Raw genomic sequence first — 13,657 nt, forward strand, 5'->3', positions numbered from 1 at the left:
ACTAACAAAAGTGGGGGTCCTCTGAATGGGAGACTAAGCTGCCTGATTAGAACTAACCAGAAGGCATGACTAAAATCAGCTGACTGAAGCTGGCCATTTTTAACAGTCCTAAAGATATGCTGTTTCCCCCTCTGCTGCAGAACACATCAACTAGGATTTTGTGAGCTGGACATTGCTGTAGCAGGGTGGTGGTGTATTATAACAGTGTTGTTTTTGTAAATGTAGGAGGATCTCCAGTTAGGGGGATGTAGGAGGATCTCCAGTTAGGGGTGCACATGCTCAATTCCTCCAGGCCTCATTGGTAAAAGGGAGTGAATAGCATTTGAGCTGTCCTGCTGAACTATGTCTAGGAAATACAGGATGTTTTCATCGCGTGCAATAGGCCTATTGGACAGTCCTTTTGCTCAAGTTGGAGGCATCATTACATTTAAAATGATTACTGTGTATGTATTGAAATATTGTGGTAATATTTGTTAATTGTGCTGCCTAAAAACTCCTTTGCCTGGCATTTCAGACAGATTTTACTATACACTGTAAGTTGATATTTATATAGGCTCAAGTGTGTTTTAATGATAATGGCCTCGACTTTGAGTGGGTGAAAGTGTGTGTGATATTTAGGCTTGGCCAGCTGATAATGTACCTTGGATGTTTGTCTTGGGTAGCAACTAGAAACGTCTATCTTGTGTAGTGAGTAAGCCATGATGGCACAGCGATGAATAACACTAGTCATATTCAGAAAGGTGATAGGAAGGGCCTTGTTATCTTTAGTGTGCATCTGCTTATGTGTGCCTTCAGAAAGTATTTAAAACCCTTGACGTATTCCACATTCTGTTGTGTTCTAGCCCAAATTCAAGATTGACATTTGACAAGGTGAAAACCATGTTTTAGCCGTTTTTGCAAATTGATTGAAAAAGAAATACAGATATCTCATTTACATAAGTATTCACACCTGAGTCATTACTTTGTAAAATCACCTTTGGCAGCGATTTACAGCTGAGTGTTTTTCTGGGTAAGTCTCTAAGAGATTTCCACACCTGGATTGTGCAATATTTTCCCATTCTTTTCAAATTATTCAAAGCATATTTAAGTCAAAACTAACTCGGACACACTCAGTATCATCACATTATATTGGTCACATCCCCTAACCAGAAACTGGGATGGCGGCATTCACACAAAACTGAAAGCGCGAACCACCTCATTTAATCATGGAAAGAGGACATTCACTGTCGTATGATAATAGCTTATGCTTAGCTCCATTCTTTCTTTTTGGCAGTAGAATGGCCCGTACTGAAGAGCTCAGTGACTTTCAACGTGGCACCGTCATAAGATGCCACTTTTCCAACAAATCTGCCCTGTTAGAGCTGCCCCGGTCAACTGTAAGTACTGTTATTGTGAAGTGGAAATGTATAGGAGCAACAATGGTTCAGCCGCCAAGTGGTAGGCCACACAAGCTCACAGAACGGGACCGCCAAATGCTGAAGCAAAGTCAGCACAAGAACTGTTCGTCAGGAGCTTCATGAAATGGGTTTCCATGGCATAGCACCATTCACCATTCCCAATGCGTCAGATGGAGTGGTGTAAAGCTCGCCACCATTGGACTCTGGAGCACATTTCACCATCTGGCATCAGGACAGAATCTGCATTTCGTGTCTTGCTCAACACCCCAAATGCAAAGCATTTGCTTTGTTGACAGAATTTTCTAGAATATCTTTAACTGAAAGGCTTTTGAGTATGTATCTATTGATGTTTTGTATGTACAATTTAAGACCTGCTTCCATGATTTTGGCTTGTCATATCTTCCCAATACGTTTGAAATATACACTGATCAAAAAAATAAAGGGAACACTTAAACAACACAATGTAACTCCAAGTCAATCACACTTCTGTGAAATCAAACTGTCCACTTAGGAAGCAACACTGATTGACAATAAATTTCACATGCTGTTGTGCAAATGGAATAGACAACAGGTGGAAATTATAGGCAATTAGCAAGACACCCCCAATATAGGAGTGTTTCTGCAGGTGGGGATGAGACCACTTCTCAGTTCCTATGCTTCCTGGCTGATGTTTTGGTCACTTCCAGGACGCCTTCAGATTGCAACCTTGAACCTTGAAATTAGTCAGTCTTAGTCCACTATCTTAATTATTGATACATATATTTTCTTAATTTTCTCTGGATTATTGTTCCATATAAATGTACATATTTTCTGTTTATATTTTTTGAAAAAATTATCTTGGGACCGGAGAGACCTAAGATTATTGAATTGAGACGGCTAAATAATCTATTAAAATGACTTTTCAGTGTATGGAAAGATGATTGCCTTTCCATGGTTAATATTTTGTCAATATTTTTACATTTTGCTTCAAAATGTAAAAATATTGTTCATGCATTCAGGCATAATGTATTCCAAGAACATTTATTTACTGGCCCGTCTGTCCATGTAGTTGACACACTACGTGTTATTACCAAGTTGGAGTTTTTTTTTTTTAAAGACCCCAGTCTAAATCTTTGAGTGCGCTTGTGGAGGCAGCTTGAGGACGGAGATGGAAGGTGGTATCCTCTGCATAGGTAGAAATCTTAGTCATAAAACCATACATGTCTAATCCTTCGATCTCTATTTGTCACCTTTTTATAGCTAATATTTCAATTCCAATTAAAAATAGGTAAGGCAAGAGAGGCTAACCCTGTCTCACTGCTCTTGACAGTTTTAAACTATCTGAGATGTACCTATTATTTATGAGTTTGAGTCCTGGTATGAGATCTTTACCCTATTTATGAGGGACTCGCCAAAGTATTTCAAACATTCATATAAGAAGTCCCATCTGATCTTATCAAATGCCTTTTCAAAATCTGCAATCAATATAAGGACCGGTTTAATTTGCTTTATCATAATAATACATAATGTTAAGACTCATTCTGATACTCTCTCCTATGAATCTCCCTGCCAAGAAACCGTTTTGATCATGGTGGATGATATTTTCTATCACTTTTCTAACTTTTAAAGAAATACATTTTCGACATTATACAGTCATCACAACCAAGTAACGTGATGGGTCTCCAATTTTTCAGTTTAAGTGTCTCTTTATATTGAACTTCTGCATGTTGCTTTAATAATGAAATGAATCCCTCGTGGTGGGTGCCGGATAGTAGGGGTTTCTGTAAAGAACATTTTATATACCTCAATTGGAATTCCATCAACCTGGTGACTTGCCTATTTTTGAATGATTCAACGGCATAAAGTAGTTCCTCCTCGATCAAATCTTGCTGCTCGTCAGTAAGTTTCGGGTGGGGGTGATTCTATATAAAATCTCTGAGAATGATCAGATTTTAGGGCCGTCTTCCTCTAAGGTGAACAGCTATTTGAAATATTATATATATCATTGGGAGATGACAATGCCATTCTCTCTCAAATTCGCTTTTGATATATTTCTCCTGGCAACATTTCTCTGCTGTAAATGCATGAAATGTTTGGAGCATTTTTCACATGTTCTATCCATGTGGCTCCAAACCTCTCTAGCTCTCTCTGTTTTCCACTGAGTAATGGTAATGTTGAAATTGAATCTTTAGAAGAATTGTCAATTTGTTGGTTTAGAGTGATCATTTAATCTGTTAAAAGCTTTTTCCTTGGCCAGAAACCTTTTTCTTTCTCTTGATGATTAGTTAACAAGTTGAATCAGGTGTGCTTGTCCATGGCTACAACAAAACGTGTACTTTGGGGGTTACTGGAGGACTGAGGTTGGGAAACTGCCCTAGCTCATCATGAACATCCAGTCATGTGTTTTTGTACCCTGTAATTTTTCTCCTGTTCCATTGAAGCACAGCGATTAGCACCACAATGGGATGGGGAGGGTTTAACAGTGTATGTGTGCCCATTTTGGTCTGTGTCCATGAGCGTGTGTGCCTAATTTTGCCTACACGTGTGAGTGAATCTGTGCATTTAGTGTGTTTTTTTAGAGTAGAAGCAGCTGTGTGGTTACTGTTGTTGGGAGCTGGAGACTGCTGGCCCTCTCAGCCAGCTGAGGACAAATGCTGCCGTGTATGTGGTCCATCAATGGCCTGTTACAATGCCATCACACATCCTTAACGGCCTGACTCGGGTTTAATCCAGCATCTAGGATTGGCCACAACTCATCACTCAGACAGCTGCTGGTCCTCCATAATAGATTGACCAACTAAATCTCTTCCAATCACAGTTTAAGAGTACAGCATAGTCCCATCAATGACAACCACAGTTTGGAGCGACTTAGGCTCACATATGCCGAGCAACAAAGCTTTGATAAGATGTTCAGCTGCCTCGTCAAACCTCGTCAATGCCAGTAGCTCTGTGAACGATAAGAAAATCCCCCTGTATAGATAAGCAGTAACTAGTGGAGGAAAAATGCGAGGTGAGTTGGACCCATGCTGGTTGCGATAACTTCCCCCCTGCTTCCATTTTAGTCATTTAGCAGATGCTCTTATCCAGACCGATTTACAGGAGCAATTAGGGTTAAGTGCCTTGCTCAGAGCACGTCGACATATTTTTCACCTAGTTGGCTCAGGGATTCGAACCAGCAACCTTTTGGTTACTGGCCCAATGCTTTTAACTGCTAGACTACCTGTCACCGCACAAGGGCCTCGCCCTACCTGCTCGCTCAGACTCTGCATATGAAACATGCTGTTGTATGGATCTGATGCTGTTTGTTGTGCGATTATTAATTATGTGGACACATCTCTATGATCTACACTGTAAGACTCAGTGGTCTCTGCACTGTCTGAATAAATCTATTCATTTCTCGCACAAAAACAAGTCCCTGATTCATTTAGTATCTGTCAGATTCACGCTGTCCAACATTAAAAGTAATGCTCGGGTGCATTTGACTTTCAATACATGTCGATAGATCTGATTTAATCAAGGCTTTCATCTTTCAAACGCAACTAGACCTGGTAAATCACCATCAGTGGGACATTCCAGAAATAATAAACACTGGCGTTCCAAGCTAAAATAGCTCTGATGTTATCTGTGTTTAACAACAATAACAGAGCTGTGTCTGAGATCAGCACTGTCATCTAGACTAGGTCCACAGACTGATAGACAGACCATTTTTCCCCCTTAGTAGAGACTTCTAGGCATCTAGCAGTGCTGACCTCCAGAGAGCAGTTTTATTTCATTATTTTCCAAGCAGGCGTCACCCTGTCATGGCCGTGTGTGTGTGTGTGTGTGTGTGTGTGTGAGATCCAAGCTGGCCTTTGTGTGTCCACCCATCCATCTCGCACTCCTCCACAATCACATATGTTTTGAATACCAACAGACTAGATTGAATTAGCTGCTAATTAAATCTTGTATGTCGAGGGTTAAGTAGAGGAGAGGACTGTAGTTACCCTGGCGTAGTATTTCACAAAGGCTGCCTTCTAGTGGGCCTTGGATGGTGGGTAAGAGGTGGTGACAGTGTTGAGAGGGGTACCTGGGCCAGTGGGGTCAGAGCAGAGATGGCTAATAATGAAGTGGACATCAGAGATGTGTATATTACCTATAGCTAGATCGTGTATGTCTTGTCTCTCTGCCTGACATGTCATTATTCTATTCTTAGTTTTTGCTCGAAAAGCCACTGTCTAAAAGCATTTACAATTGTTCAACTTTTGAATTGTAGACAAGGATGATTGGATTTTCACTTACAGCATTCTGTTGCACTTTGACATTTTGATCTGTTGGTGTGATTCTTATTTGATCTTTTGGGTCTGTAGGTTAGCGCATTAAATGTGAGTTAGTCGTAGTGCTTCAATTTGTTTTTTAAGCCAATAAATAACAGTCGTCGGCCAAAATGACCAAAAAATAAATCCTATTGCATAATGCTTTTTGTTCATTGATTGAAATACCAATACGTTTGATCGTCATGCTTATTTGTCTATAGTTTAATTTGCATAATTTAGTGAAATTTAAATTGGCCTTTTGTGTGTTGCTAGTCATGTGTCATATTTATCCAACACAACTATCACACGCCCAGCACACAGGGCCTATTTTGAGAACTTCTCCTGCAGCTCCTCAGCTGGTTGCTGCTGGAATAAAACATGTGCCTCTATTATCCCATTCATTGTGCAACAATTCTAAATGCAGTTATGTGTGTAAAACAGTTTTGGTGCACGATTTTAAAGAGGTACTATTTTTATTTCTCAACTGGTAATTTAAGCTCGCCTCCCATTCAACTTCAGGCAACAGGCTATCAGTGTGTCACCCACCACTTTACAATGTGAGCTAAAGGCAGTATGCATTTTGAAAATATACTTAATGGTTTTAATTCTGAATGTTTTATTTTATATTATGAGGCATGTCTTATCTCGCTTCAAAGTAGCCTATAGGCTACATCCTACCACTGAAACGGGAGGCAATTATTTCATAAAGACTTCATAGCTGGTGCGTGAATGTCGGGATGCTTACGATGTATCCTACTGTACCATGCTGCGTGCCAGTTATGATTTTCAAATGCTAATTTTTGTGGATGAGCTTAATTTCAATAATATAGTTTTGAAATACACCGAGTGTACAAAAATTAGGCACACACATAATCCATGTCTCAATTGTCAAAAAGCTTAAGTCTTTAACCTGTCTCATCCCCTTCATCTACACTGATTGAAGGGGATTTAACAAGTGACATCAATAAGGGATCCCAGTTTTCACCTGGATTCACCTGGCCTATATCATGGAAAGAGCAGGTGTTCTTAAGGTTTTGTACACTCACTGTATGTAATGGGGAATTGATAAAACATTTCTATTAAAGGGCGAACAAACGCGCAAGAATTGGAAGTAGACAGCTGAGCCTTTCTGGAGAGAGACTCGCCTATATCTTCGCCAAACACCCCTCCCCTTGTCTCAACATTTTAAATTATACTCGAGATCCGTTATCTTCAGACATATTTTAGATGCTTTTCACTGACGGCCGCAACTCAATAATCAGCTAGGCCTATTGGCACACAGGCTCCCTGAATACACATAGGCCTACAAGCTTGTGATTTGAAACAATCAATAGCAATTTTTTTAAATGAAGGTATTGATCCTCAATTCCTCTGTGGCTATGTCAGGCTTTCTGGTGAAGTATTTTATTTATTTCTGTATGGACAGGATTCATTATATACACTACCATTCAAACGTTTGGGGTTACTTAGAAATGTCCCTGTTTTTGAAAAAATATTTTTTTGTCAATTTTTTAAAATAACATCAAATTGATCAAAAATACAGTGTAGTCATTGTTACTGTTGTAAATGACTAATGTAGCTGGAAACCCGCTGAGTTTTAATGGAATATCTACATAGATGTACAGAGGCCCATTATCAGCAACCATCACTCCTGTGTTCCAATGGCACGTTGTGTTCGCTAATCCAAGTTGATCATTTTGAAAGGCTAATTGATCATTAGAAAACCCTTTTGCATTTGTTAGCACAGCTGAAAACTGTTGTCTGATTAAAGAGGCTGTAAAACTGACCTTCTTTAGACTAGTTGAGTATCTAGAGCATCAGCATTTGTGGGTTCAATTACAGGCTCAGATTAAAATCTCTTATGAACTTGAAAGAGGGGGAGTCTAAAGATGCAACAACTAGGATGGGTTGCTGATATGACTGGAATTGTGCCTTTGGCTCTGGACAACGAAAGTTGATACGAAAACCAATAGAACAGGAGCGAAATGGCATAGCGGTGGGTCCAATAGGGAAATACATTTGCCAAATGTACACTACCGTTCAAAGTTTAAAATGTCCTTGTCTTTACGGAACTGCTATCAAGTGTGCTGTTTTAGAATAGTGATTTACAGCAAATTGCATTTTGGCAAATGTTTGAAAATGACGTTTTATTGGCTGCTTCATTACAGGAGTTGCATGTTCTGTTAAGAAGCATTACCATCATCTAAGTATGATTTCTGTTATTCTGAGCACTGTGGGTGGATGCCCTAATGGGTTACTCATCCAATGCATATGGTTCCGGTAAATTTCTCAAATTGCCAGTAAATTAAAATCTTACCAGTCACGTTGTCCGGACTCTCACACCCCTCCCCTCTCTATCACAGAGCGAACGCAGCATTCAGCCCCTCGTTTACACCCTCATTCACTCACTCCATCTCAGGCAGTGTGGAAGCTGTGCTGGATTTTACCACTCATCCGTTTGCAACAGAATAGAGCAGGGAGTGATAGAGAGGGGCGGAGAGGATCGGCCATGGGGCAGTTGTGTTGCTTTCCCTTCTCCCGAGCGGAGGAGAAGATCAGTAAGTGTGTGTGTGTGTCTGTCTTATGGTTTGCATGTGGCTGGGACTCTAAATCAGTTCTATAGGAGAAATAAAGGGGCTCATAATTGTAGTGTGTGTGGGTAAGTATGTGATTTTGTGTGTGTGTGTACTTGTATTTGCACTTTAGGTCTCATCTTGGCGTTGCGGAGGAGTTTACAGTCCAACACCGTGCACATGCCATAAATGTGCATGCTCCTGTCTCTGTAACTAGTGTGTAGATGTGGACTTGGGGCTGTCTGTCAAATTGACAGTTTCTCTTTCTAGAGCTGCTGTGCGCTAACAGCCTCTCCAACAATGGACATTGCAGCACTCTCAGCACTGGCAGCTCCCATGCTGCCAACCAATTAATGTTTCATTTCTCAAGACAGTTTTATGAGTTGGTCCAAAGGTCTGACCAGTCTGGCAAAGCTAGGTTAAATTGGGATGTATTTTTTGATTTGGCAGGATTTTCTGTCTGCATTCTTTCTCTGTCTCAAACTCTATGCAGCCCTTTCTCTCTGAAACACTGCAGTCAGAGAGCTTGCCTTGTTCTGAGAGCCTGTTTGCCCTACTTCTTGCTAGGGGGTGAGGGGGAGTGAGAGAGGGAAAATAGAGGGATGGCGAAGGGAATGAGAGGGGTGAATAGGTTTGTTGTAAGAGGTCAGATGCTTGTTGGGTGATGACTGACGTCGCCATCCCTCGTGAGCACAGCTGGGTGCGAGAAGCGTGTGCTCGTTTCGCCGCTGGCTGGCCGTGTGAATACTGTATTTTCCATGGAAAAAGGGGCTGTCTTTTGTTCCACCAGCACAAACTGTGAGCCCAGAGCCTCTGACAACCCCGACAGGGCTACATAATGGCTTTGGGATTTTAAAAGGCAGCATGGCGGAGAGGGGTGGGGTGGTGGTAAGAGGGGGGGATTGTACCCAGATAGAGCTGATCGGTATGCCTGTCCTTCACAGTGCAGTTAGCAGCCACTGGAGGAGAAAAGATGGGGGAATGACTCAGAACAAAGAGACACACACAGAAAATCTGTGCTTGTTGCCTTGTTTGGATCTGTGATACAATTCTCATTTCAGTATGTTCTATGCTGCATCCATATTGTGAGAGAAACCTTGATTGGTTTCTTGCTATGCATTATTGTCCTGCTTGTTGCTGCCTGTCTGCACTCCTCTCTGTCGGTCTTTCTGCTTGCTTTTATGTAGCCACTGTGCCCTGGGAAAGAGGGCACTCCTTTTCTCTCCTGCCATTTGTTATTTACTCCGTCTCATACTGGATGTTTTATTATAAAACATTTAAAAATCACCTTTATTTAACCAGGTATGCTAGTTGAGAACAAGACCTGGCCAAGATAGAGAGACATGCTTTGCTTTATCACACACACAGCCTTTGCTAACCTCGTTAGGAAAGATTGGAGCTGAGACCCAATGACAACCTTGTCAGGCCACCAGGCCCCCTGTCGCCTCATTTCCATTAGATGACCTGGTGGTTTAGGAGGAACTCTCCTCTCAGGATGTCTCTAATGGAGCTGCCGTTTCCTCAGGAAATACCTCCAGGCAGGCCCCACTGCACAGCTCCCCCTCCCGGGGATGGAGGAAAGCAACTTACATTTCTGGCATTTCTAATGAAATGTCTGGCCACAAGAGTGGAGGAGAGAGTGCAACAGAGAGACCGACTGAGTGAGGGGTGTTCGATACCTGCATAGTTCAATACTCTCAAACTCATTCTAATGCTATCGCCATGATTACGAACCTAGGCGAGACTGGGTTTGGGCTTCCATCGTCTCAGTCCAAATGAAAAGAGGAACCACTTCTCTCTCTGATACGCCCTGCTGGCCAGCTCTTAATCTGTCAGCCTTATTGCTCACACTATTGTGGGTGCTGATGGAGCATTTACTGCTCTCATATGGTTGTGCAGCAGCTAATGGAATAGAGTTTAGCCTCTCCGGCTGCTCAATATTATAGCTAGAGTGGAAGAGAAAGTCTAGTCTACGATGTTCAGGTTTGGTGTCAAGTCAACGCAAAGCTGTCTCCTCTAGGTGTGATCTATGCATACCTAGAAATATAATTACTAGTATATAGTTCTATGGATGTATGCATACCTAGAAATAGAATGACTAGCATAGAGTTCAATGGATGTCTGCACAACCTTATATGTATTGTACACTGTGTCTCTGTTCTGAGGACTTCCATGGTTCAAAGTGCACTCTCCTGCCTTGATTGAGTTATGTTTTTCGTCACACTCCTGACGATGAGGAACTAACGCTCCACGTGTCACTAATAGAACGGCTCTCTCTTTATTCTAATCTTCACACTGTAGGTTAACAAAAAAGGTCATTACTTTGCAGTCTAAAGAAAGCTAATTATTTATCCACCTTTGCTGTAAGTATTTAATTAAATGTCTTTGGAGATGGAGACTCATCCCTAAGAGAAAAATAATACTCTTAATCTTTCTTAATCTGACTACTTGATTCTGTAACACAGTGGTCCTCTGAGTACAAGACCATAAAACACCACATAAATCAAATGTGTGAAGTATTGTGAGTACTTTTGAAGTACTATTTCAAAATGAGTGTTGACATTTATCAAGCTCAAATCATTCAGTACTGAAATCAAGGTATGCTCTGTCAATCAATCAAAATATGTATGGCCAATCTAAAAACTGAATAGACTAATTGCCACACAAACTCCTCTGTGAGAAATGGAGTCTGATTTGATTTGAGAAGTGCTATTCTGTTGCTAAATGGCTATTGTTTGTCTTGCAGATCTTTTTCAGAGCGGGCCTCGGGCTGCTCGGACAAGTACGTGCCTCTCTGTCTCTGTGGGCTCTCTGAGGCCCAAAGCACCATTTCATTTAATGCACTGTATTCTCCCTGACTCCCTCCCTTGACATGTTATTGTGTGACTAGCTGACTGACTCACAAACACTACTGGAGCAACCGCATGAAAGATTGATAGCAGTGTTTGTCCTGCTTTAGTCTCCGCTAGCTTCTCAGTGTTCTCACTGTAAATACCCAATACCCTGTCATTCTAATGCACAATCCCAACTCTAACACACTGGCAGACTGTCACTGATACAATAGCTAACAAGAGAACATTGCTGCAGGCACTGACTATCTCATGCAACTATAGCCATAGTGAATTCTCAGACCCTTAAAAACAGGTCACTTAATTTCTCAAATGTGCTTCCCAGTCTCTTTGCGAATGTGCTTTGATACTGTATGATCTTACCATCACTACTAACTGATTAACTTTGAGCCTTGAAGAGCTTTTAACCGAGGGGGCTCTTGTTGTGTTGACAGAAGTTGACACTGGGCTGGAATAGAGCGAGTGTAATATAGCCTAGAGCTGCTAGGCTGCATGGTGTGAGTAGTAACAGGGTAGTGATGCTAGCTGTTGTGGTGTCGTTGGTTGTATAGGTGTCAAGAGGGGTCCGGAGCCTGACGATGAGGAGCTTGTGAGCCTGAGTAAGAGGCTGGTGGAAGACGCCGTGCTGCTGGCCGTGCAGCAGTTCATGGACGAGACTCAACACAACGGGGCCGCGTCATCTGACCCGGCGCGGCCCTCAGACAACCTCAACACTAACGCTGTCAAAACAACCGACACCAGTGCCAGCAGCAAGTGACCACAGCCAATTCCCCCAGGCAGCACTGGACACTAACCAGTCAGGCAGGAACTCAGGCAGGCAGGCAGCCAGGCAGCCAGCCAACCGGCCCAGGAGCCAATGGGCAGTACTGTTACTGGATCAAGCCCAGTTGAGGTGTTTTACTAGAGAAGGAAGAAAGAAAGGTTTTGTGGCAAAACTCTGGATTGAGTGTGGAATCCATATGCAGTTTTTTGTGTTCTTGATTTTGTGTACCTGATTGTCACCAATGATCAAGGCAGCCTCGGGCCACACAACCCCTCCTGTCATGTCTGTCAGTCCATCTGTCTAGTGTGGACCTTTGTTCATTCTTGATTTATCTGTGCCCTGGGAGAAAGAGTTGGCCTTCTGAAGGAAATTTCTGTTCTGATTAATATGATATGTGAGGTGTGGGTCGTTCCAATGCTCAAAGTGGAGCTGACATGTCACGACACACACTACAGACTGATCTTGGTTAGGTTAGGCTGTACCTCGGCTCTCCAAGGTGCAGTCAGTACAAAGACATTCACCGTCTTTCTACTAAGCTAAAACAAAACAGCACTACAAAAGGAACTGCAACTCAAGAACCCGAGACCAGGGAAAATGAGCTCATCTATGCAGCTGGACAATATGCTGTGAACTATGTTTACACGATCCTGTCTCATCTGTGCTGTAAGTGGCTAAAACTTGAAAAGGTAAATGAAGAGTGGGTCCCATGTGCTACCTGTGGTAAAATATGCATGTTAAAATATGACAAAAAGGTTGACCTACCAGCAATGAGGATCATGTTAGGTTCGTGTTTGTTTGTTTGTCCCCTGTAGGAGGGGCTGGTGATGCAGCAGGTCTGGTTAGGAAGGCCCGGTGCACACACAATCATTCTCTGTCTCAGAACCTACAGGACATAAAGGAGCATCTATCACAGCTGGCTGTTCAAGCTAGCATCCGCCAGGAGATCTCTGGCTGAACACTCCCAGCTCCCACCAGCAGTGCGGCGACAGCACCAAGGAACTACAGATACTGTAGTAGACTAGTGTACTACACACAGTAGATAGATACAGTGCATTCGGAAAGTATTCAGACCCATTGACAGTTTACATATTTTGTTACGTTACAGCCTTATTCTAAAATTGATTGAATGTTTTTTTCCCTTCATCAATCTACACACATGGGGTATTGTGACAAAGCAAAAACTGGTTTTAAAAACTTTTTGCAATTTTATAAAGAATTATATTAACTAAAATATCATATTTACATTAGTATTCAGACCCTTTACTCAGTACTTTGTTGAAGCACCTTTGGCAGTGATAACAGCATCGAGTCTACTTGGGTATGACGCTACAAGCTTGGCATGCCTGTATTTAGGGAGTTTCTCCCCTTCTCTGCATATCCTCTCAAGCGCTGTCAGGTTGGATGGGGAGTGTCGCTGCACAGCTATTTTCAGGTCTCTCCAGAGATGTTAGCTCGGGTTCAAGTCCGGGCTCTGGCTGCGCCACTCAAGGACATTCAGAGACTTGTCCCGAAGCCACTCCTGCATTGTCTTGGCTGTGTGCTTAGGGTCGTTGTTCTGTTGGAAATAGAACCTTTGCCCCAGTCTGAGGTCCTGAGCGCTCTGGAGCAGGTTTTCATCAAGGTTTTCATCAACTTTACTCCGTTCATCTCCCTTGATCCTGACTAGTCTACCAGTCCCTGCCACTGAAAAACATCCCCACAGCATGATGCTGCCACCACCATGCTTCGCCGTAGGGATGGTGCCATGCTTCCTCCAGACGTGACGCTTGGTATTCAGGTCAGAGTTCAATCTCGGTTTCAGCAG

General features: G+C 42.3%; 1 protein-coding gene across 11 annotated transcripts in view; it reads left to right on the plus strand.

Moving 5' to 3' along the window:
• akap7 (A kinase (PRKA) anchor protein 7) overlaps positions 1–12,837 on the plus strand; it is a 29,136-nt gene extending 16,299 nt beyond the window's left edge. For 8 of the 11 annotated variants that reach the window (XM_036984966.1, XM_036984965.1, XM_036984971.1 and 5 more), the window contains 2 exons: positions 10,988–11,023; positions 11,642–12,837. In XM_036984966.1, the coding sequence (XP_036840861.1) occupies positions 10,988–11,023; positions 11,642–11,847 (242 nt within the window). In that variant the 3' untranslated portion in view covers positions 11,848–12,837. Of the gene's footprint in view, positions 1–8,031; positions 8,227–10,987; positions 11,024–11,641 lie in introns of all 11 variants that reach the window. The other 3 variants (XR_002474409.2, XM_036984972.1, XM_036984973.1) reach the window with 3 other exon arrangements.
• Positions 12,838–13,657: the final 820 nt, after the last annotated feature.

Source organism: Oncorhynchus mykiss, chromosome 8 (genome assembly GCF_013265735.2).
Source record: "Oncorhynchus mykiss isolate Arlee chromosome 8, USDA_OmykA_1.1, whole genome shotgun sequence".
NCBI classification, from domain to species: domain Eukaryota; kingdom Metazoa; phylum Chordata; class Actinopteri; order Salmoniformes; family Salmonidae; genus Oncorhynchus; species Oncorhynchus mykiss.